Source organism: Eubalaena glacialis, chromosome X, assembly GCF_028564815.1.
Source record: "Eubalaena glacialis isolate mEubGla1 chromosome X, mEubGla1.1.hap2.+ XY, whole genome shotgun sequence".
NCBI lineage: Eukaryota > Metazoa > Chordata > Mammalia > Artiodactyla > Balaenidae > Eubalaena > Eubalaena glacialis.
The window spans coordinates 121,004,864-121,030,680 of record NC_083736.1 but is presented as its reverse complement, the minus strand read 5'-3'; the positions used below and the strand labels follow the sequence as shown (position 1 = coordinate 121,030,680).

The following is a 25,817-nucleotide window of genomic DNA, read 5'->3' as shown; positions in this document are numbered from 1 at the left end:
CTTCATCAAGTACTTGGTCTTGGGTGAAAGAATGGATGGCTATAACTCTGAGTTTTCTTAACAGTGTGAGAAGTATGATTTGTAGCATGTACCAGGAGACTTCTTTCTCAGGAATTTTGTGGATGTGGTAACTTAACTGTTTGCACGCCACACCAGGGCTGTGAAATACAGCCTTCACATTAAAGAGGAAATTAATCCTTATATGTAAAAGGCAGCTTCCTAATAATATAAATACAAGGGGGTAATTTATAGCACCAAGCAAATGGATTGAATAGAAAGGGCTTCCAGTCTCTTCAGATCACAGGTTAATTCTAGAATGCATTCTAGCACATTAATCAATAGCCAGTCGATTGTTTATAAAGTAGTAGCTAATGGCATTTAATAGCAGAACTGAGGGTCTTTTGACCTGTTTCAAGAATTTTGAATGTTTATTTGATGCAAGACAAGTGGCGGGGGATAGAAGTTCCAGAAGTACATGATGTTCTTCTTTTTGTAAAAGACAGGATATTTACATAGAAAACTTTTATATGGAAAGGTTTTGCCTTTTCTCTCTAGTAGTTTTTTCCATGTTAAATTGGTACTACTGACATTAAGAATAATCAGATGTTAGAGCCAGAAAACGCTCCCAATCTCCCAGTCTCCTAGCTCAACCCTTGCATTGAGGTGTTTCTGGTAGGATGCAGATGAAATACATGGGGAGGGTGGGGCATTGACCTGCAGCTTAATTCTCAATTTTCCTTTCCCTGATTCTTTGCCTCGATCTTTTTGTATATACGCGTGCTGTGTATGATACTCTGTGTTGTAATATCATGTAAAATCTCTTCCCTGGATTTCTTCATCCCGTGTTTTTCACTCAGGAGTCGCTCCACCCTCGTAGATGTCTGGGACGTTTCACAGAATTGGAAGCTAGAGCCATTAAGCATTTCCTTTGGCTGAATTGTTCCCAGTTTTATAAGGCCTTGGGTCTTCTTAACCATTCTCCAGCAGCTTTGGCTTAATTTATATTCCCCCCAGATGGATAATATTTGACTCTGCCAAGAAAGATAAAAACCAGCCTTGAAAGGTTTTTTTTCTTTTTCAATAATTGTAGATATAAAGAAACTCTGAAGGTGACAGTAACATCATTTCACATGTTATGAGTAGTGTCCATTCATTGAGCAGCTATTGTGTGCTAGCCGTTATCCATATGAGGTGAGCAGTAATAGCCCCATTTTATGGAAGAAGAAGCAACAGAGGCTCAGAGAGTTTAGATCTTCTGTCCCGTCAAGGTCACACAGCTCATAAATGAGAGGGCCCATGCTTTTCCCACTGTGTCATGCCGCTTTAGATCCTAGCACGTTAAAGTGTTTATTTCCACTCCTATGTTGTGGTCATTCATGAGCCCTAGGCGTAGCAGTTGCTTCATCCTTGGAACATAAATCCTTAAGCGCCCGAACTGAAAATTGAAGGAGAAATAAACCCTGCTCACAGACACCATATTTAAAATGCTTATGAACTGTCTCCTCTCTCACTCTTCTTTCAGACTCTCTGAGCAGCATTTTTCATGAATACAAGCAGTTGCTGCAAGGGAGATCTGAATTCCAATTAAGTCAGCTTCTTATCCTGGTGGAACTCTGGTTTACACTGCTCCTGGCTGGTTCTCTCTTAGCCACCAAGTGTCTTATAATTGGCTTCAGGCATAATGTTTACAATGGGATGATTGCTAGGTGTCTCAAACCTGCACAGTTTTTGTTCAGCAGTTAAGATCTGATTCTGAGTTCTAAATAATGGGGGGAAAAGTGGAGATGAGCTTTGCAGCAATGAATGAAATTGCTCTTGGTGGCTGGGGACCAGATCCTGAATGTCTAATTTGTGTTCTATCCCCCATTGTAGAAGGAAATGTGGGAAGAAAGGTGGGGAGGTGGGGAGGTTAAGGAATCTACAAGAACATATGAGAGCGGCTAGTTTGATAGGAGAAATAGATGTAAAAGTTTTTTCCCCCCTTTTTTCTTACAGCAAATTATTATGCTTTGATAGGTATGGTACCTAATTGGTATGGATTTCAGCATTTAAATTATGTCTGCCATCCTTAAAAGATCTCTTTGAGACAAAAAGCATAGGTAGAATAGCCCCATTTACCAGGGCCAGTAAGAACACGTCTAAGGAGAAATGAGTTTGGGTCTTTTGGTTCGCTTGACTTTTGTTCTGTTGACTTCGCAGGTGAAATAGATGAATATTAAAAAAACAACAACAACAAAACTTGCTGTATGAAATGAAAGATTAAGGATTTTATAGACGGTTTAAAAATCTCTGGTGCCTCCATAAAACCATGTGTGGAAAGTGGCGGGTATAGTAAAGGTGAATTGGATGGAGAAAATTCATCGTTCTAGAAATTTTCATTACAGTCTCATTGGGCAGGAAGGTTAAGATGCATGGCAAAGCTGTGTGCTTTGACTTGAGCCCATACCAACCACTTAGTACATACTTGTCAAATTACATAGCTATTTGGAGAGATCAAATTAGCAGATTTTAACTCCTTATATCAGTTTTGTAGAATTTCTATATATAATCCACTCAGTGGAATTATATTTGCAACTTATACGGCCACACTAAAGAATCTTTTAAAATGTGAAGGAAAGGAAATCAATTTTCTGCATGATTAAATGAATTAGAGTTTAATATGTATACAGCACCAAACTAAACTCTGAAAATATAAGCTAACATCACACACACACAACCTTCCTAGCAGAATTTGAGTCCCAGGAAATAAAGTAAGGTCCATTGTGATATTGGACAGAGGGCATGCTGGGTTAAAATCAGTCCTGTTCTTCGTTGGATCATTGCTCTTGTACTTTGAAGTAGCTGTATTATATATAACTACACCGACCCATAGGCTGTTGACCTGAATGAGGATCTCTAAGAATGTTTTTTTTTTTTCCATAAAATGTTCAGTGTCTTAGCGTTTCTTTGACCTGGAACACTTTTAAGCCTAAAAAAATAGTGACATTTCATAGCGTTTTTCAGTTAAAACTGAGCTCGACATGCCACTCTGCCCCAACCCTTAAAACCAGCATTCATTAGAAATGCAAGTGAGTATTCAGAATTACTTATTTAATGAGTCATGAAAGCACAAGTCAAATAATTCTCAACATCCTGTTTCTACACTAAATGATGTGTGCCAATTTTATGAGCAATATTGTAAAAATCCAATCTAAGGAAGGACCTATGGTTGCCTTTGGAATGCGCTCTTTTGGATGGTGAAATATTAGTAGCACTGGATTGACACAAGGCTTCCACACTGATCTCAATAACCAGGCTTTATTTTTCCAGTATGTGAAAGCCAGCACCACTTGGCAAGGCCGCTAGTGATTCAAGGACGGTACGGGAAGTGGACCAGATGACATTTAAGGTCTTTTCTCACCCTAAGATTCCACAACTTTGCTTCTCAAACTTTGGGGTATAGCAGAGTGCCAGATGGCTGGGTCCCGCCCTCCAGAGTTTCTGATCCAGTAGGTTTAAGGTGGGGTCCAAGAACTTGTGTCCCGGTGGTGATGGTGTGTGCCCATGGAAGCACACTCGAGAACCACTTGGGGTTTGGAGAGAATCAGAGGCGGCCTTCCCGGCTACCTGATTTGACTAACTCTTTTCATTATCATTCCCCTAGCTCCTTATGTACTTTCTGGCCTCCTTCCAGGGAGAGAACTTTGGTAAAAATGCCAGGCTGTGCAGTTGTAATGGGGATTTCCCTTTCTCTCACTGAAGAAAACCCAGGAAATAAAAGGCAAACGGGAGAGAATGGTTTTGTAGCGCTATTGCATTTTGAGAAGATCACTAATGTTTTTCTGGCTTTGAAGGAGTTGTCTTATTTTCCTGTCTGTTCCATGTTCACTTGGAGGCAGCTTCTTTCTTGATGTGGTCCTTATATTTTGCTTTGGTATTTATTACATTTCCTGCTTATAAACTTGATACCATGAGGTGTTTATTTTTATACCAGACATAGTCTTTAAGAATGATTAATGTTGCAGATAGACTGTTAGCTCCTGTCTTCAGGGAACTTCCTGAGAAAAGCTTCAGGAGAAATTCATTTGACATTTGTATTTAAGAGATTAAAGTCTTTAACATTTAGGCTGTGTGGCTATGCGGTGCCCAAAAAGTAAATCTGAAAAAAACCCAAAAAACACAGGTATTCTTTTTTTTTTTTCCCAGTTATTTTTCCATGTTATCTTAATCTCATGGTCTTACTGTATGAATCCTTTAGGAACCCGAGGTCACCTTGGATATCCCACTTTATACTAATGTCACCGGGAACACCTGAGAAGTTCTTTTCCTGCTTATGTGGCGTGTTTCATTCTGTTTCTTGGCCTCAAGCATTTCCCAGGCAGTTTTCTTATATGTCATGTAGATGTAAGGAGGAGAAAAGGAAAAAAAAATCATGTCTAAGTAAACAGCATGTCTTAAAGACACCTGTCCTGGTGTCGGGTTACAATGAGGAGGCATTATCCACTTTGGTTTAGATTCTTACAGTAAAAAGTTCTGGGAAACCTCATGTTTTAGACTTTATGTATCCATTTTTATCCAGTTCTTTATTTACCTTGTGACTAAATGAGAAAAGGAGGAAGGGAGGGAGTCCTGAGAAGTTGTCCGTTTAAAGTTTCATTTTTTTCCCTCTCTTAGACGTAGACACACGTGACTTTGTGACATAGGTTTCCTTTCATTGACAAACGATCAGAGATGCCAAATTCCCCCAAAGAAATCCACCCTATATACAAGCATGTTTTCCAATTTAATTTCAGGATTTTTTTTTTCCAGTTTTCAGATTTACCTGAAAAGCAAGCACTCTGTTATTTAATTACTGAGAACCCTTTCTTTTTTGGTTTTGTTTTTAGAATTCTTCAAAGAACTACTTGAAAATGCGGAGAAATCCCTGAATGACATGTTTGTGAAGACATATGGTCACTTGTACATGCAAAATTCCGAGCTATTTAAAGATCTCTTCGAAGAGTTGAAGCGCTACTATGTGGCGGGAAATGTGAACCTGGAAGAAATGCTGAATGACTTCTGGGCCCGCCTCCTGGAGCGGATGTTCCGCCTGGTGAACTCCCAGTACCACTTCACAGACGACTATCTGGAGTGCGTGAGCAAGTACACGGAGCAGCTGAAGCCCTTTGGAGATGTCCCTCGGAAACTGAAGCTCCAGGTCACTCGTGCATTTGTAGCAGCCCGCACTTTTGCTCAGGGCTTAGCAGTTGCAAGAGATGTAGTGAGCAAAGTCTCGGTGGTAAGCGCTGTTTGCATTCTGTGTTATTGTTTTCTTTTGTTTCACGTTAAAAGAAAGTTTGGGAGATGTGGAAAAATAAGTCAGTAGAATTCCATCGTCTCAATAGTAATTGTCTTTTTCTTCTGTTCTTTTCTCATCTTTCTCTCCCCTCTTCTCTCCTACACTTCGTCCTGATACATGTGCATCATGTGGCTATAAACAATACAGCGATGAACATCTATCAACATCATTCTTTCCTGTGGTTTCTTTGGTAGCTATTCTTAGAAGCAGGATACGTGTTCACTTTGGAACCTTAATTTGAAAAATGGATTCAGGGACTATCCTGGCCGTCCAGTGGTTAAGACTCCATGCTTCCACTGCATGGGGCGAGGGTTTGATCCCTGGTCGGGGAACTAAGATCCCACATGCCGTGCAGCCACAAAAACAAACAAACAAACAAAAAAACTTTCAAAAAATGGATTTAATACCTCCATATTCTTTTCAGCTCCTATTCTGCTTCAGAGAAAGAAACATATACAGATAGACTCCACATTTGGTTGTTTTGAGTGACTATGTTTGAGCCTGCTAGTTAACAGTCTAGAAAAGAAGTTCACATCCATTACTATATGTTTCCTTGTTATAAGGTATACTCAGAGCCCTTTAGAAGACAGACCTTTCTATGACAATTAACGTGGACCACCTGCTCTTGACTTAATGGCTTTGTTTATAGAATTACCAGGAAAGAGAATGGAATTGTACTAGCAGGAAAGAGCAAATGAAATGAGCCACATTTTCCTCATTTGTAAATTAGAGGAATTGGACCAGACCAGTATTTTTCAGACTGTTCTTTGGAGCCAGCTAAGGAGGTACCTCAGGGGCCTCCTTGAGGAGAGGCAAGGGAGACACAGGGTTCTTCTAGTGGGCGAGACTCTGCATCTGTGCCTTTATCTCCTGGCTGCACCAGGGAAGCTTTGCTTTCCTCAGTTGTATGTAGTAGGGTTTTGAACATGATTTCAAGGGGGAAAAGATTCTATGGCTCCTTCACTCCCCCCACCCCCCAAAAAAGATGAAATTTGAAAACCTTTTGAAGGCCTTTCCACCTCTACCCCTCTGTGACTCAATGCCAGTGAAGAAATAGAATATTCTGGAGCGAAGTTATCTTTGCAGGACTGATCTTAGTGCTGTTACCTTTAGGCCCTCAAAGGAAAAGCCAAATTTTAGCCCATTTGGTGGTTTTGAGGACTGGAGGAGTGGTCAAAATAGAAACTAGACAGCGATACTAACGGTAAAATATAAATCCAGTGGCTTCTTAGAGAGTTCATTCAGAGTTAGGGTAGCCATATAATTTATTGTCCAAACCAGGAGGTGCTTGAAAACAATTACACCCAGATAACACGGGCAGACCAGGATTCATGGTCCCCCTAGCGAGGAACCTTACGTTTACCAGAGTGAAGATAAAGAATTGTGTATTTTAAAAATTAGGTGCTTATTGGCTGTTGCACGTTAGCACTGGGGGATGTTAGTATTAGTTGGTTGGTTGCATTCCATTATTACAGTTGTGTGTGTGTTCCCATTTCCCAGCCATAAGCCATCAGGAAACAATTCCTTACAGTACGTTTTTGTTCACTCCTTTTCCTCCTGATATTTTCATCATAAATTGCAAAAAAAAAAAAAAAATTGTTGGGGCATATGAGGGGTGGGTGGGAGCAAGTAGGGAGATGATGGGTATAATTAAAGGAATAGTCTGAATCCTGAACTGCTGCCCCCACCTCTGCAACCATTACTAATCTTGGAGGTGCTCGTGTCAGAGTCCCTAAACAGTGCACAGTTAATCCAGATCAAAGTTAATTACATAGTAGTTCGCCTAACACATCTGCCCTCCTTCAGCAATTCCTCGCATTTATCCTAAGCTGAATAGGCAGAAAGGTGCTGCTGTGTTTTTGTTTTTGTTTTTTTTTTGGTGGGGGGGGCTGCATTGGGTCTTCGTTGCTGCGCGCGGGCTTTCTCTGGTTGCGGCGAGTGGGGGCTACTCTTCGTTGCGGTGCGTGGGCTTCTCATTGCGGTGGCTTCTCTTGTTGCGGAGCACATGCTCTAGGTGCACAGGCTTCAGTAGTTGCGGCGTACTGGTTCAGTAGTTGTGGCTCGCGGGCTCTAGAGCACAGGCTCAGTAGTTGTGGTGCACGGACTTCATTGCTCCACGGCATGTGGGGTCTTCCCGGACCAGGGATCGAACCCACGTCCCCTGCATTGGCAGGAGGATTCTTAACCACTGTGCCACCAGGGAAGTCCATGCATGCCATGTGGTTTGGAACGTCTATGTGCGTGTGCATGTGTGTGCCAAAGAGAAAAGCAAGGACTAGAACACCCTTTGCAAGTGTCTGAAAGTGGTTTCTTTACATCAACCATCCCCCCCTCTGAGTTGACTCCTGGGAAAAAGGACCAGGCTGACACAAGCCTGCCGTGGTGTTAGCCTCCCTTAGCCCCGTTGGGGCCCCTTTAGAGAACTGAGATTCCAGAACCCCTAACTTGAGGGGGAAGGTGGTGGTCGAACCAAGGAAGCAGGTTAAAAGATTGAAGGCTAGAAGTCTAGTCCACGTCATGCCACCTCCCAGGGTCAATAAACACTCGAGGCTTCCCAGTATTGCATTCTTCTTGACATGGTTCCCAGAATTAACTGAGAACCAATAAGATTGGTTCACCACCAATAAGACTGGTGGGAAATCAATAAGATTGACTGTTCACCCTTACTTACCTGTGCAGTAAAGAGTATGTGACCCAAAAGGAAATAATCACAATTTCCAGTGTTGCTTTTGGTATGAATTTTTTTAAAGCAAGAAAGACATTTCTGTGTACCTTAGTTTTGTCAAGTTGTTTGAGAAAGTTAATTTCCGAATATGACCCTAAATTTTTGGAGAAATGATCCCTATTCTATATTCATTGTATTCTCATGTCTGCCTAAGAGATGTTTGTATCGTTATATGAGAATACAATGAATACAAGCTATAGGGCTCAATTTACTTTCAGTAAAACATTACTTGCCAATTGTTTAGTGGAAAATACTGTTATGACTTAAAAAAATTTTTTTATTATAGTTGATTTACAGTGTTGTGTTAGTTTCTCGTGTACAGTTTCTCGTTACACACACATACACACACTTTTTCATATTCTTTTCCATTATGGTTTATCATAGGATTTGAATATAGTTTCCTGTGCTGTACAGTAGGACCTTGTTATTTATCTATATTACATATAGTAGTGTGTATCTTTTAATCCCAAACTCCTAATTTATCCCTCCCCCACCCCGTTCCCCTTTGCTAACCATAATTTTGCTTTCTATGTCTGTGAGTCTGTTTCTGTTTTGTAAATAAGTTCATTTGTGTCATCTTTTAGATTACATATAAAAGTGCTATCATATGGTATTTGTCTTTCTCTGTCTGACATACTTGACTTAATATGATAATCTCTAGGTCCATCCATGTTGCTGTAAATGGCATTATTTCATTCTCTTTTTATGGCTGAGTAGTGTTCCATTGTATATATGTACCACGTGTTCTTAAGCCATTTGTCTGTTGATGGACATTTAGGTTGCTTCCATGTCCTGGCTATTGTAAATAGTGCTGCTATGAACATTGGGGTGCATGTATCTTTTCGAATTAGAGTGTTTTTCCGGATATATGCCCAGGAGTGGGATTGCTGGATCATATGGTAACTCTATTTTTAGGTTTGTTTTTTTTTTTGACGAACCTACATACTGTTTTCCATAGTGGCTGCACCAATTTACATTCCCACCAACAGTGTAGGAGGGTTCCCTTTTCTCCACACCCCCTCCAACATTTTTTATTTGTAGACTTTCTAATGATGGCCATTCTGACTTGTGTGAGGTGATGCCTCATTGTAGTTTTGATTTGCATTTCTCCAGCAATTAGTGAAGGTGAGCATCTTTTCATGTGCCTATTGGCCATCTGTATATCTTTTTTGGAGAAATATGACTATTTTAAATGTTGTGTTTGTAATTGGAAACTTTAAAAAATAATGTTTTGCTTTACTACTGAGCATCTTCTTGACTTAAGGACTGACTTGAAATCAAACCCTTCAACTAGGTTGAGTTATATCTAAATTACATAATAATAAGACACTCAAGCATCAAATCAGTTTCTAAAGACGCCAAAACACAAATTACGTAAAAATATATCATCAGTGTAATGTTTCTTTTTAGAAGGCTGGAAAGGAATACTCGCACATTTGAAAAAATATTCATTACATTCGTTTTTGGAGTATGAGTACCAGCTCAACAGAGATTTTAATTTAAGGTGTAGTGGTATGGGGAAGACAGTAAATGATCTGGCTATGAAAAACATATTTCAAATTGAACATGTTGAAAATAATCTACATTTGATTGAGAAAAATTAGTAAGCTCTAACAGTGTGGGGACCCAAGCAATGTTTTTTCATGTAGGAACTGTTGCCCAAATGTAGTTGGCGGGTGGAACTGGAGCAACTCAAGAAATACATTCCTTCTTTTGGTGTCCAGTAGAATTAATTACCTTGGGCCTGAAAAAGACCCTTCAGGGTGGAGAACCTCACCCATTTCATCTACAAAGAAGTCTTTAAAGTCAACTATGAAAACCATTGTGGTCTTGGGACTAGTTATGCATGCTTAACTCAGAGATGTTCACACTTTCTTTTCATGAGCAGATGCCCTGCTTCTCCAGTTTACTTTTGCAACAAAAGGGTTGCGGTTATTTGTTGAGCAATGATTTGATTATCACTAAACCTTTTAAAGGCTATTAGCACCAGCAAGCTTAACTGACGTCAGGAGAAACTCACTTCTTACTTGAAGTATACTTGCCTTGCTTCAGTTTTTCTGGGCGCAGACATCCAGTGATTTCAGCTTACTCCATTGAGCTTTGCAATTCAAACTTCAGAAAAGTCCCTTTAATTAGGAACAGATGGTTCACGAATACCCTGGTGCTACACATCTTTGTATTACTTATTCCATCTTTACTTGTCATCGTTCATGATACATTTCTTATTTACCTGCTAGCAGCAGCAGTTTTGCCTGGAAGGGTGAAGTCTGTTGTGGTCTTTCAAAAATGCACAAGTGGTTACATGCACCGTGAAAATTAATAGCTCCTATGCCAAAGAGAGTTGCATTCTCATGGTTTCAATTAACACTGACATAATGGGGCTGTGTCTATACCCCAACCCCAAACTCCGGGGACTGTAATTAGAAATCGGTGCCTTAGCCTTGTGATGTCTAAATGACTGTCCTGCCTTGAAAATGATTTTCATTGATCTCCCTTCTTTGTTGTCTATTCGCAATGCCCCGACACCTACAAGAGTACTACACAAATTAGCTTGCCATTTCCCCAAATCATTATGTCTATTTTAAAAAATGAGCAATACAAAAAGCTTTTAAGTGTAGATACGTATTCAACATTTAATATTCTTTTTCACACACAACCTTAAAGACTAGAATTGCAAAGAGGAAGGTGGGATATATATATATATATATATATATATATATATATATATATATATATATATATATATATTCTATACATTATAATATATACAGGGGTGGACATGGGGAAGGTAGGGGTGTGGGAAGTGTCAAGGACTGAATACTCTCAAAACAATAATAGAGCCCTCTACAAGGGGGCGGATACAATGATGTTTCAACTTATCATAACTGAGTCTGATTTAAAACACAACAAGACTTATTTTCAAGCATTTATGCAGTTTCAGTTTTACCTACAGTGTGGCTCCAAATATTCCTGAATGAATCCTAGCTTATTTTATATCTTTTGTTATGTGTTTAAAATCCTATTATCAGGGACATAGGAGAATCTCTACCTTCTTTCTTTGCACGTTTCTGTATTGAAATCAAACCGAGTTGGGAAATTGTTGAATAAACCCTTCACATCTCACAGCGTGTTTGGGTTCCTTATCTCTTTCTTTCTTTTTTTCTTTTTTTAATTTTCTTTATTTCTGGCTGCGTTGCGTCTTCATTGCTGCGCGCAGGCTTTCTCCGGTTGCGGCGAGCGGTGGCCTCTCTTGTTGAAGAGCACGGGCTCTAGGCGCATGGGTTTCAGTAGTTGTGGCCCACGGGCTCAGTAGTTGTGGCTCACGGGCTCTAGAGCGCAGGCTCAGTAGTTGTGGCGCAGGGGCTTAGTTGCTCCGCCGCATGTGGGATCTTCCCAGACCAGGGATTGAACCTGTGTCCCCTGCATTGGCAGGCGGATTCTTAACCACTGCACCACCAGGGAAGTCCCCTATCTCTTTCTTTGATAGTCCCTCTATCTCTTTCTTTGACCATAATTTGGGGAACGATTTCCTGTTATTTTTGTTGGGTGCTTATGTTACCAAGAACAGATAAAAATCTAGACCCTTTCTGTTTGTTTGGTACTATTGGCAGTGCAGGGGAAAAATGTTGCAGTGAATGTATGTTAGGAACTGGAAGAAACTAGAAGGAAATGTGTTTCTAACTTGAGTGCCACATGTTGACTGCCATCACTGTGTAATGTGGCTGAAGGCTCATTCTGAATTACTGAAATGAGATCCAGGCTGTGTGAAGAGTTCTTTTCCAGGATTTCCCTTTTTTCAGGCGGCTTGCAGAAGTTTTTAATGTGGTGTTTGGAAAATGCAGGTTATTTGGTAGAAAATCCCAATCTATATTAAGAGAGTCTTTGCAGAGAAAAGGACTTTTCTGCAAAGGCATTTTATAGCAGAAATGGAGTGCAGATGTCACGTTAAATGTATGTCCTGAGGAACGCAGGAATGAGTATTTTTAAGAGTCTTAATAAGTTAAAAAGGAAATGAGGATCCCTCCCCCTCCACTGACTTTTACCGTGAAACATAGACTAGCTCCTAAGATCTAAATTCTTTGTTACCTTACCATTTAGAAACACCTTAGTCAGTCTTGAAGGATTTCATAAGGCTTGGAAGTTGGCTATTAATGTATTGTCATTATGCTCAATAACTCAGATTGATTTTGATTTGAGTTAATAAAGGAATATTGAGTCCAGACGATGTTCCCTTTCTATCATACTGGTCCCCCAAAGTAAACAAATCAAGCCATCTCATTCTTCTATAATTAACGTTAAAACCTTTTTCTTATATAAATAATATGCCACGTTCTAGTAGAAATTGATCATCTCTGCTACATTTAGCTGCAAGTTTTTCAAACTGTTAAAACTTTGGCAAAATATATAGTTTCCTGTTTTGTTCCAGTAACCTCTTTTCTCTTTGTGTCCAGCAGTGTTTACTTGAGCTTTTGAGTTCTTTGTGTCTTCCTCTGGTGAATATTTTTTTTTCTCATCCCTGTAGCATCTTGAACCATTGTAAGGCTGTAGCATTGAGTACATAAGTCATTATTAAAAAATCTGTCATCTCATCCATAGTTGTCCAGTCAGATATTGTTCCATGTAGAACAGTTGCATCCTAACTTGCCCATCAACATAAAAACTGATTCATTTGGTCAGTAAATTTGAAACCTGCAAATTCTCACTAGAAAATATCCAGCCCCAGAGCTGAGGTATTCACTGTGTGTGGATACCCTATGTTAGATCTGGGAACTATGCAGAAGGACCAGGCCCATGTGCTGCCCTCAAGGTTCCGATAGTCTGGCACTCAAAAGATATACATCAAGGAAATTGAGTGTACCTGCTCTAGGACAAAACTGCCCCAGTTCCCATCTTGGCCATCTACTGGAAGATGTTGTGTTTGTCCCTTAATCTCTTTGGGCCTCTGCTTCCTCATCTGTGAAACGAAATAATAATACTCATCTCCTATGATTATTTTGAAGCTTAAATGAGTTAATATAAATAAAGTACTTAGAACGGAGCCTGGCACATAATAAGTACTCTATATCATATAAAGCAATAAAGTCCAATAAAAGCTATCAGTAGAAAATTAATTCTGACATCGAACAGAATATTTTTCTCTTCAGTATTAACATCATGACCTTCATGATCATGAAACCATAGAAACTGAATAAGCATTTTCTCTCTCAGACCATTAACCCATTCTTTATGTCAGTGGTTCAAAGGAGGAAGGGAGGAGTGTACAGTTTTCCTTTTCCTTCCTTTAGTTCTTTCTAAATATCATTTTGAGAAATAACTATTTAATTGCTAAGTGAGGTCTGAAAAATCTGACTTTTATAAAAGCAACCATAATTAACCCCTACCCGACTCCTCCCCCAGCCCCAAGGATTCTGGAAGTCACATCTGGGCTCAACAGACCCTTCTAAATAAAAGGAAAACATATCAAACGTTAGTCAAGACCTGTGACCCAAAGGAATAATCAGATTGATCATTTTAAGTGGCATGGCATGCCATAGAGAATCAGTACGTAAGTGAGGACTAAAGGAAGATCTTAGAGTATGATTACCCGTTTTGTTAATCCCCATGTGGCATGATCTACCACTGAGTCTTGGGGCTTCTGGTGTAAATTATTTCAGTAAGTAAGTTATTTGGGGACTTGAGAGAAGTAATTGATTTTGAGTGTTACAAGGGAGTAGAATGTGAGTGAAGTTGAATTTATATTCAAAATTATTAAATCCCCCGAACACAGTATGACTTAGTCTACTATTATATCTGCTTACGAGTCTACTATTATATCTGCTTTCGGGTGAAAGCAGATATAATAGTATCTGCTAGTATTTTGCCCGTGGCATGGTGGAGAGACCATTGAGAGCTTGTAATGGAGCACCCTTGAGGGCCTGGTATATCATGACATGACAGCGAGAGCCATCACTGGATCAAGGAGATGCTAGATTTTACCAGAAACTCCACAGGTGATTTTAAATTGAAGTACTGTATACTATTAGGCTTTTTCTTCCCAGTGCAATAGTATTCCTTTGGCTTGTTGACCAGCCTACATTGCTCTTTACCGAGAAGCCATAGACGATTCCAAAAGAGAGACAGCCATTTTGTTTGTCCACTGGGGTAGTCCAGAGTCAGAAAGGAGAGCTGGTCCTTAGTGCTCTGTGTTCACCTTCCTGAACTTGGTCAGGTCAGTGAGAATGGGGACCCAAGACCTGGGGGGTGGTCTCATCACTTCTTCTGGGGGAGTGAGCATTGCAGGGGACCCCTATTTCTTTAGTTCTCATGACTGTTTTAAAAACCTTTGTCTTTCTACTTTATCCCACACAAGGGGTTTATTTCCCAGGTTCTGAATTCCCTTCATGTAAAAAACACTGCATGGTAGTCTGATTAGGGGTTGTGAGACGAAAGACAGAATTTCTCTAACTTTGGTATTTCATATGTCCTTTCTCATCCCAGTTTCCTTATAACTTCCCCAGTTCTGGTATTATTTAGTGTTTCCATAGCATGTTTTAGCTGAGTTCCTTGTGATCATTTTTAGTAGTTACGCAACAAATCATGTGCAGAACATGAGCCAGTACTTAGCCAAAGAATGAAATGGAAAAACTCCACCAAACCCAGCTTCATAATCTTCCTTTAATAAAACTCTACTGTGTCATTTGGTTTGGTCTCTCTTTTAAAACTTGAGGCTCCATCAACCTATTTTAGGATACTCCTATAAGGCCTACTGCATAAATGATTTGACTTACAGTTGAACCAAGGATATGGTGAACCCCCTCCTAGAGTTAAAAAAGAGAAGGGGAAAGGACTTCTTTGGCCAAAAGTGTTTCTCGAGCACAATTGTAGAGTTTAAAATTTTTTCTTATTTCCAAAAGGTCTATACCATTTGGAAATTTCTTTGTGTTTTCTAGGACAGGTCTCATAGTCTAGAAATTCCTACTTGCCTTGCTACCTAATCACAAATGCATTCCAGAATAATCCCTGGCACATAGTAGGTGCTCAGTAACTGCTTGTTGACATGTCCATCATTTCCTGATAAGCATCATAATCAAAAAATGCCGTGCACTAACCTGGTTTTCACAGGCATTTTCATAATAACTCTTTACCTCTCCAAAATCCAGCCATTTTGGCAATCTCACCAATGTGGAACCTAATTTAAGATAAAGCAGAAAACTACCGATGCTTAAGATTCGAGTTTCATATATTCAGTTTAAAGAGGCAGGGACACATGATATATGTGGGAAGTCGTTTCAGTGTTTAGGTGCAGTGCTAGAATCATATGCAGTTAGGTGGCTGCCCACAAGTCGATTATTCTCTTTGGCTTTGGTTTTCTCATCTCTCAAATATGAGAGCTGTACTCAGTGATCTCTAGGGCCCCTTCCAACTTCTATGATTGTCTGGCCACCTCCTCTCTCCAGGCCTGTTTGTTCCTCTGTCCAGTGAGGGGGTGGGAAAGTATCAAAGTCCTAACTCTCTGTGACTTTAAAGGCATGCTCTTGTAGCTGTCCAGGAAACTGAGCTATCCAGATTGGCTATTCCTCCAGGGTATTGGTTAGCCAAGATTTTACTGTACATTAATGCATAGTTAAAAGGACTAATTTACTGCCTAGGAAAACATTTGGCACTGGTTAAAACTGTGGAAAAGTCCTAATTGTTCGCAGGGAACCTTGACTTCGGTGTATACAACTACCATCCTGTTGGATGTTCCTCCCCCTTTTAGGCTAGAGTTCTGTTTGAGATAAGAGGGTGTGTGTGTGTACATCAGATAGGAGCCTAACAGTGTGAAGTTTGTCTCCTGATGGTGCTAATCCCCCATTCCTGTTCCTAAGGCTACTGTTGATAAGTGGTATCCAAAGTTACGCTCCAGAGCAGGTGAAGTGCACTGCTGGACTGCCCTGCATCCCAGCATCTGTTCCCTGCAGTGGTATCTGCTTTCAGAAGTCTCTGTTTGCAGAGCTGGTTGGTACTGATAGAGAGGAATGCACTAATCCTCTGATATTGACTCCAAAAGGGGAGGGTGGGGCAGAGAGAATGAGAACACAGGAACTCTTGGGGAGCTGCCAGCTTGTGATCCTGGCCATGATCCTTTCTAAGCATTGATGGAAATGAGTGACAGGATGGGATCGGCTCTTCTATGCCCAAGACAATTGCACCCTATAGGAGTGCAATTGAAAGGTGAAACAATTGAAGAAAGATGAAACCAAGTCTCATTTCTCTACAGAGGACGCCTAGCCCAATCCGTCTTCGGTGCCGCCTTCATCCTTGCCTCTTCCCTTGCTCATGAACTTTCAGTAGCTCCCTGTGTCCTGCCATATGGTGTCTTGATTTCTGCCTGGTTTTCAATCCCCTTTACTGTCTGGCCACATACACAGCCCTTCCTATACTCAGCCAACCTTATTTCCCATAATTCCTCAACCCCGTTCTAAGATTCCACGGTCTGCTCAGTACCATGTATGCTTTTGTTCATTTCATTCTTCCTAATTGCGATGTTCTGCCTTCATTTGATCATTGAAATCCAACCCCTTCTGATTAGCAGATGTAAACTATTATATGTAGGATGGATAAACAGCAGGATCCTACTGTACAGCACAGGGAACTATATTCAATGTCCTGTGATAAACCATAAGGGAAAAGAATAGGAAAAAGAATATAAATATGAGTCACTTTGCTGTACAGCAGAAATTAAACACAACATTGTAAATCAACTCTACTTCAATAAAAATTTTAAAAATAAATAAATAAATCCAACCCCTTCTTCAGAATTTAACTGAAGTCCCACCTCTTCATCAAGTGTTCCCTGAGCACTCTATGCTGTACTGCTCCCAAGCCTTGGACGGCCTTCACAGAACCCCAGGTTCAAATTTATTCACATTCTTCCCTGTAGGCTACATTAATTTTGTCTTCTGTGCAGCTATTGGCACAGAAGGGAGTACACACGAGGTACCCTTCTAAACTTTGACTGGGGGCTTACGTTTGAAAGGGCAGTCTTGTAGTCAATGTGTTTGAAGAGAAGATGTGCTTGAGTTCCAGTCTGGCAAGGCAAACACAGTGATGGGAGAGGCCACAGCTGGCCATGGATGGCGGGCAGGTAAAGACCACCTCTACTACTGCGTCTTACGGCGATCCTGGAAATTTATTTGTAAAAGGACTTTGAAATCATTGAGCCGTTTAAAATGAGTGTGAGTGTGTCTGTGATATGCAACTTTGTTGTTTAAGGTAATTCAGTGTTCATCCCTACCTCCGCCTTCTTCCCAGCATACCCCTTTTCTTTATCTAATTTTGCTCTTCAGGAAGCAAGCCAGGCCTGCTAAATGTGACCCATCACGACTCATTCTTAAGGGAAGTTCATGGCCAAGCCTTCAAAGTCAACTTGATAGACTTGCAATTGCTGTGTCTATCTTTGCCCCACCGTTCTCTTTTTCTTCTCCCAATTAGGTAAATCCCACAGCCCAGTGTACCCATGCCCTGTTGAAGATGATCTACTGCTCCCACTGCCAAGGTCTCGTGACTGTGAAACCCTGTTACAACTACTGCTCCAACATCATGAGAGGTTGTTTGGCCAACCAAGGGGATCTTGATTTCGAGTGGAACAATTTCATAGGTGAGCAGGCGATTAATGTATTTCTGTTGCTATTGATTGCTAAGCTTCTGGCTACAAGGAATGCTTTTTTTATTTTTTAATCTTAATTTTTTTTTTTTTTTTGGCCATGCCACATGGCTTGCGGGATCTTAGTTGCCTGACCAGGGATTGAACCCAGGCCCTGGCAATGAAAGCGCAGAGTCCTAACCACCGGACTGCCAGGGAATTCCCCAAGGAATGCTTTAATTGTCAGCGATGAAATTTCTGTTCGTTATATAGTGTTTGCCAGAGTTCTAACTGTACTCAAAGTTCCACCACTCTACAGGTAAATGTCCCCTTGAACTAATGGTGGCATTTCTGAAGACGTTAGACAGACATTAGACACGGCGAATACCAAGTTTTAATAACAAGGAAGTGATTTTTTGACCTTTTCCCCCTAAAGGTCAGTTTTAGTTCTGCATCATAGGCTGGTATCCATGTAAATGCTGGAGTGCAGCCATCACTGAGCTGTGAAAGCGGTTTTTCAAATGTTATATCTGTTACATTGCAACCAAATCTTCTGCAAACGGCCAGATACCCGTTGGGTATTTGGATCAGGTGCAATCTGATTGTGGAAATTTAAGGGTTATGTTTCTGTAGAGATTTAACAATCACAGACTGCTCTGGTGAGAATGGAAGGACTTTTGTCCTGATAATTTTAGAGGTCAGTGTTCTCATCTACATCTAAAACTTAGAAAACCATTACTGGGAACCCAGACAGCAATGGAAGTAAAGTGGCCTGTTTCTAAGAACGTTAATTATGATTTGTGGGAAAGGACAAATTATGGATGATTGAAATATCCAGTCATTGACTCCCTCGATGCCTGCTTAATGCATATGGGAATCCCGGAATGTTAGTGGCGGTTGTTGAAGCTGCTAGTGGTGGGGCTTCACCCACATACTATCAACACCCCAAAACAAACTCAGGTGTTTCTCCCATACCCAGTTACATTTACATAATTGTAGAATTTGATTGTCTTTGTAAGCACCTATTTTTCACTTACTTGTCCACATCATGGGAACACGTATGCAATTTGCTGAGGGTTTTTTGGGGGAGGGGAATGCTGTTTAGTCTGCATGAGAGCTGATTACCGTATTAACTCTGAAAGTGCATCAATAAATTGGCTCCGACAGATTCTTGAGAACACTGACACAAGGGAAAAAAAAAAGATGTGAATATTAAACGCTTCAGCACAATTGTACCCTAAATAGCTCAAAGCTAGAAGACCTGAAAAAATCTTCCACACACAGAAAAGCAGAATCCCATGAAAGGGAAGCCATAAGACCAGCCAACACACACGCGCACAAATCGTGCCCAGAAAGAAGCCATGGGAGAAATTGTTGCTGGAAAACATTTCCCATGGAAGTAAAAGCCCATGGCATTTCTAGATCGAAAGTTGAAAGTTTTTTCTTTCTCTCTTTTTTAATCCCACTCTCACCCCCACCCCAAACGTCAAGTTTGCAGCTCACTTTTGCTAAATTCATTTTTAAAAAACAAGATGGTTTGCCTTTCCGCTTTCTCCTGTAACATCTAATGCACTAGTTCTCTGGGCAGAGCTGTAGCATTTGCCATACAGTAGCAAAAATGTCTGGTGACAATGATCTAGTTTGGCTAACTTTTCTACAGGCACATCAGGAATGAAGTACACTATTCTGTTCTTCTAATGTGTCTGACAGAAACTATAACTCAGAAACTCGTCTTAAAATACAAATTCTTCTACATATTTTTTCCAAGAGTCTGCAGGTCCATGTCAAAACCGTACTCTGGCTTGCTTAATTAACGTCTTCAACCAGGTACTCTAAATCAAGGAGGACTTCCCTTGCTGCCACTGTTCTCACTGTGTGTTTTACAAATTACATTTGTTGTCTTTGATGAAACAAAAATTCAACCCAAGTGGAAATTGGTAGGATTTCAGAATCAATTTTCTTCAGTTATTTTAAATGATACTTTCTGGAGGGAGGAGGAATATAATTATATCTAAACTTCATTTTTAATGGGTGTTTTATTATTTATTTCTAATAAGCTGATATAAAAGGCCAGGAGTAATAGACATTGTTAATCTCCAGTGCTTTTTCGTGGATTTTCACAAGGGTTTAATTAATTTGCTCTGTGGTTATAGAATTCAGTTCCAATTTACATACCTTGGCCATAAGTTCTTTTTTTTGTTTTTCTTTTTCTTTGCAAGGAATTTCCCCCCCTTAAAATGACTGCAGTTAATGAATGGGCAAGGGCTTTTTTCCCCACTTCTTTAAATCAGATGTTGGGGTTAAGTCGGGAAACTGCCTTTTGTTCATCCAGTCGGGTCGCGAGGCTGAAGATGTGGGTCTCTGATTATCGGCGGCACAGTGCAAGAGGAATCGCTTTCCCTCGTGAGAAGGGGCTGCTTTGTTGCCCGGGTGGCGGGGGGAGTGTCCTGAGCACTGAAATCCTGCAGTGGGACTAGACCCTTTGAAGAGACTAAGGATGAGTTTTCCACTCTGCCTTCTCGCTGCCGAGCTCTTCTGTCCCTCTCTTGAACTGTACCTATTCAACTGCCGTCCACCTTTATCAAGGTGGATCCGAATAGTCAAAACACCTTGGACTTGGCTTCGTAAGAGGTTGGTTACAGGAAACCTTCTTTTTGAAAAATACTCCCACCACCACCACCACCACGAGAGTCAGTTTCTGGGGAATCATAAATTACGGGTAGGTGCAACTTGCTCTCCGTCGCATACTGCCGTCGTGGTAACATTCATTTGACTCCTAGCCACCCTTATGAACGTCACATGTCTGCTGCCACTGGGAGTTTAGTATGAGGGGGTCGGGATTGCCGGCTGGGACGTCAGCCAGTTCCTGGCAAGAGGCAGGAGCCGGTCAGATACCCCGCAAAGGGAGACCTGCAGCCTAGATCCATCAGAGGCAACAACACCGGACCAGCCATCGTGGGACTCCTCTTGGGGCTTCTCATCAGGGCCGGCCGCCTCTATGGAGGCGCCCAGTGGATAGCCAGGCTGGACTTGCCCTGGGGCTGAGGGGCGCCTTTGGCTCCCGGGCTGCAGGCTCCAGGCAGACCACAGCCTCACTCGCATTCTTCAGTCGCAGGACACGCAACTCCATGGCACCGGCGCGACAAGGGCCTGGCCCCTCTCCCTTCCCGGGCCCTTGTGCACGGCCGGCTGGCCTGGAGTTGACAAAGACACCAAACAGCCAGAAGAATTGGGGTTTATGTTCCCTTTCGCAAACACACGAACACGTTCATGATCTGGCCTTTCCTTGCCACTAGGGGAATAAGTAGTGACGAGGTGCGCCGTTTCCTTCCTGTTGAAACCTCTGTGTTTGAGATGTTTATGGTCTGTCCCTTCATGATCTTTTTCTCTGGAGCCAGCAACTCCTCCTCGGCCCCGAAGGCATGTGCTCTCCGGGCGTGGCAGCCCCGATATGCTTTGACGATGATGAACACGTTTAGGTTGTGCTCCGCTTGTTTACAAAGGTCCCCTTTTGCTAGCACATCAAACGCATCTTTCCTCTCCTCGAGCACAATGGTAGATTCATGCTGGCAGCCTTTCCTTAGAGATTGGAAGTGTCAGTTTATTGGCGCTTAGCACAATGCAACCTGAAACTTCATTTGTTACGACTTTCAAAAAAAATTGCATTGCACGGACATCTCTTCGTGGTTTGTGACATCGGAACTGTAGTTGAAAGAAATGAGCCCATGCTTTAAAATGTTGGGTTGCGTTTGTTCTCGGGGGAAGGTGTAAGGTTGCTGACCAGATTTGGGTTCTCTGATCTGCTGACGCCAGAACTCCTTTCCGTCAGCGAGCTTAGGTAGAAGTTCAGCTGTGGCCTGCGCTTTGAGAGAGACACACCATCTTCTAGAAACTCGCCCTTCTTTCTGGCAGCTGTCCTTGGACTACCTGAAGGCTGTGGAGAATGTGAGCCTAACTCTCCTTTAAGGGGAAAGAACAAGTTTAAAAGTTCACTGCTTGTCATGAATGAGGCATCCTTTTTCTCATTTGGAGATTACCTTTCCAATTTCTTCTAATTTTACGCAATAAGTATCAGGGAAAAATACTAAATCTCATAATCCCAAGAACCATGGATGACAAGAAAACCCATACAGCGCTTTTCATGTAAGAGATTCAATGTGTCCTAAAAAATTCTAGACTCCTCCAAAATGTAAAAGTGATTTCCAGAGTAATTAGTGAAGACACACATTGTGAACACATGGATTTTGTGCCCTGTCTTGGGTTGTCTTTTCATTTGAATACAAAGAGGTACATGTTTTTGCTTTAAAATAACTCAAGGCCCTTGTATTTGAAATGGGAAGTTTATCTTAATACAAAAATTGCATTTCTCAAAATGTCATTATTTGGAAGGTCATTAAAATTCCTAGGAGCACTTTCATTTGTATTTTCTAACTGTGCACTCAAGGATCTGAAAGGGTTTCATTTAAAAAATGAAAGAAAAGAATTGGTATGCCAGGATTCGAACTGATTTATGGTTTTTTTTTTTTAATTTTTATTTATTTATTTATTTATTTATGGCTGTGTTGGGTCTTCGTTTCTGTGCAAGGGCTTTCTCTAGTTGCGGCAAGCGGGGGCCACTCTTCATCGCGGTGCGCAGGCCTCTCACTATCGCGGCCTCTCGTTGCGGAGCACAGGCTCCAGACGCGCAGGCTCAGTAGTTGTGGCTCACGGGCCTAGTTGCTCCGCGGCATGTGGGATCTTCCCAGACCAGGGCTCGAACCCGTGTCCCCTGTATTGGCAGGCAGATTCTCAACCACTGCGCCACCAGGGAAGCCCCCTGATTTATGTTTTTGACTCTTGTAAATGGAACATGAAATGAGAAGATCCGTGGAGGTCTCTGGGAGAACTGGCATGTTATTCTGCTTCCAGCCTTAGGTTTGTCAGCTGGGAGCTAGCTCAGAGCCGTACAACGACAGCCACTGACACATGGAGGGATGAATAATCAGTGTGTTAGGAGGTTCCCGATTGGGTTTCCTTGCTGTGGAATAAAGCCTTCATCTGGTCACTTCACACTCTAGAGAGCTAGTGGTACATACTGACTGAATGAAGTTCTGTGTCATAGACATAGATCTAAAAGCATGAATTAATGATGATCATGCCTCTCCCTCGCCCCCCCAGCACCACCCCCCAAGGGAAACAAAGACAGTAAAATAATCAGACTGATCACCCAAGGCCAAGCTAATGATTTCCTTTGTATGCTGTATTGTTCTGCCCCAAACCTCATGTTAGATGCTATGCTGATGGTGGCCGAGAGGTTAGAGGGTCCTTTCAACATTGAATCGGTCATGGATCCCATCGATGTGAAGATTTCGGATGCTATTATGAACATGCAGGAGAACAGCGTGCAGGTGTCTCAGAAGGTAAGGAAGGCCGGGTCCTGGAAAGGAGAGGAAGGGGCCCGCTCCAGCCTGCGATGTCACTTCCGTCACGTGACCACACTTATGCCAATGCAGGTTTTCCAGGGATGTGGACCCCCTAAGCCTCTCCCAGCTGGTCGGATTTCCCGTTCCATCTCTGAAAGTGCCTTCAGTGCCCGCTTCAGACCCTTTCACCCCGAGGAGCGCCCAACCACAGCAGCTGGCACTAGTTTGGACCGACTGGTGAGCACTTTGGCAGGAATGGCCGTGTTTAATGACAAAGAACTGAAAACATTTGCTCAAAATGCATCTTTGTTTGGGATGCTTCCAACTGTTGGGTCTTTTCAAGTGAAAGTTTTCCAGCAAATTGCACAGGGATGTCAGTGAATCTGCCTCTTTGATTCCCTAGCTCAGAAATTTCATCTGTAGGCTAACAAGTGGGGTGCGCTGAGGCATATCTGAACACCTGCCTTTTGTTTCACAGTGTGGGTAACACATAGGCTGGATCCTGAGTTATAAAAGCCCTGCCAGAAGAGACTGTGTCTTATCAGTGTATCTCCGGGGCGTGAGACCCGGTGGGCCTCAGAGGGCGGTTCTAATGAAGAGTGAGAATGGACGGTGGATCTAGGCACTAGGCAACATTTTTTTCACAGAGCTTCTATTTCACCTGTTAATTCTTTGGGTGATTTTATACGTTTTACATATCAGTGTGATCTGTATTTTTCTCCTCTGACTACAGAGAGACTCTGAAGATACTTTACAGTGATGAAAAAGGCACATGTGTAGGTAGTTTTAGGGTTTTACAGAGGTCTCTTTTTCTCTCTCAATGAGGTTACTGATGTCAAGGAGAAACTGAAACAGGCCAAGAAGTTCTGGTCCTCTCTTCCTAGTAACGTCTGCAACGATGAGAGGATGGCTGCAGGAAACGGCAATGAGGATGACTGCTGGAATGGCAAAGGCAAAAGCAGGTTAGCCTCCGTCGAACGGGTGTGCAATCTCTCCCTTCCTGGATGCCCGGAGTCCTTTCAGAGAAGGTCTGCTCAGTTGTTTAGTCGAGGCAGCATGAAGCATTTCACAAGTAGGTGGCAACAACATGGAAGGCTTCTAGACATTCTTAGGAATTGGCTCTGCTGTAGAAGTGTTGGGAAGGCCCCCAGCTACTTGCAAAGAGTTCTGGGGCAAAGGTTTGTGACAGTGGTTATAAGCTGGTGTTACAGCTGCAATGAGGGATTGAGCTGTTTTAATAGTGTCATTATTTTTAATGCTTTATACCTGTGGTCCTGTGCTCGATGGCCTGGCCTCATAAAGTACCAGTTCTCCAAAGGTCTCATTCTCTTACTTGATGATGCTGTGTGTCCCTCCCCTACATATTCAGTAAGTTAGACAAGTACCCACTTCACTCTGACCCACCAACCTCCGCAAAATGGGTAGTTTTCAAAAAGGTCACAGTCAGGTTGGAGAAACATAATGTATACCCAGGAAAAGGAGAGATTCGAGTTCTTCGAAAGGCAAGCACTTGCAGTTCGTTGCACTCAGTGGAAAATACTAGAACCTAGGCAGGAATCTTTGACAATCTTCTGTAACTTTTTGTTTTACTGATCATGTGAATGGGGTCATTCCTCATTGCAGGTACCTGTTTGCAGTGACAGGAAACGGATTAGCCAACCAGGGCAATAATCCGGAAGTCCAGGTTGACACCAGCAAACCGGACATACTGATCCTTCGTCAAATCATGGCTCTTCGAGTTATGACCAGTAAAATGAAGAATGCTTATAATGGGAATGATGTGGACTTCTTTGATATCAGTAAGCATTTGTGCTTCTAAAGGACAAATTGTTGTATACCTTGTGATGAGAACCAGCAGAATGAAATCTCTATTCCATTGTTTTTTTTCAAAAATAGGTGATGAGAGCAGTGGAGAAGGAAGTGGAAGTGGATGTGAGTATCAGCAGTGCCCTTCGGAGTTTGAGTATAATGCAACTGACCACTCTGGGAAGAGTGCCAACGATAAAGCCAGCAGCGCTGAGGTCCCCGCTGGGGCCCGGCCCTACCTCCTCACTGTCTTCTGCGTCTTGGCCCTGGTTATGCAGAGAGAATGGAGATAATTCTCAACCTTAGAGAAAAAGTGTTCATCATCAAAAAGTTAAAAAGGCACTGGTTATCACTTTTATACCATCCTAGTGACTTTGCTTTTTAAATGAATGGACAACAATGTACAGTTTTTACTATGTGGCCACTGGTTTAAAAGATGCTGACTTTGTTTTTTTCATTCAGTTTTGCGGGAAAAGGGGACTTGTACGTAAGGTCAGTCCTGCTCCCTCAGAATCATGTTAAATGTGGCTAACAGTGTAGGTACAGAACTGTAGTTAGTTGTGCATTTGTGATTTTTATCACTCTGTTTGTTTGTTTTTTTTGTTTTGTTTTGTTTGTTTGTGGGTTTTTTTTTTCTTCAATACGGTCTCACCTTGTTTCTTACAAGAAAACCAGGGTCCTTTCTTGGCATGTAACATGTATGTATTTCTGAAATATTAAATAGCTGTACAGAAGCAGGTTTTATTTATCATGTTATCTTATTAAAAGAAAAAGCCCAACAAGCAGTAAAATTGCCAGTTATCCCTGTTGTTTTTAGTTGCCTTATCTGGAGAGAAGAGGAGGTAATTTTTTAAATTTTTTATTAAGTTAGGACAGAATGTGAAGGTGCAAGGGGGCTTCTGAGTCACTTGTCAGGTTGTATTCAAACATCAATACAAGAAGAAGGTTATACTTCATTTATAG

At 41.6% G+C, this 25,817-nt stretch overlaps 1 protein-coding gene across 1 annotated transcript in view; it reads left to right on the top strand.

Annotated features, from left to right (window-relative positions):
• Window positions 1-25,598, top strand: part of GPC4 (glypican 4) — a 106,168-nt gene extending 80,570 nt beyond the window's left edge. Inside the window, exons 3-9 of the mRNA XM_061178667.1 lie at window positions 4,866-5,257; window positions 17,496-17,661; window positions 22,915-23,045; window positions 23,139-23,285; window positions 23,874-24,010; window positions 24,672-24,847; window positions 24,945-25,598. Of these exons, the coding sequence (XP_061034650.1) occupies window positions 4,866-5,257; window positions 17,496-17,661; window positions 22,915-23,045; window positions 23,139-23,285; window positions 23,874-24,010; window positions 24,672-24,847; window positions 24,945-25,147 (1,352 nt within the window). The 3' untranslated portion in view covers window positions 25,148-25,598. The remainder of the gene's footprint in view (window positions 1-4,865; window positions 5,258-17,495; window positions 17,662-22,914; window positions 23,046-23,138; window positions 23,286-23,873; window positions 24,011-24,671; window positions 24,848-24,944) is intronic.
• The last annotated feature ends 219 nt before the right edge of the window (window positions 25,599-25,817 follow it).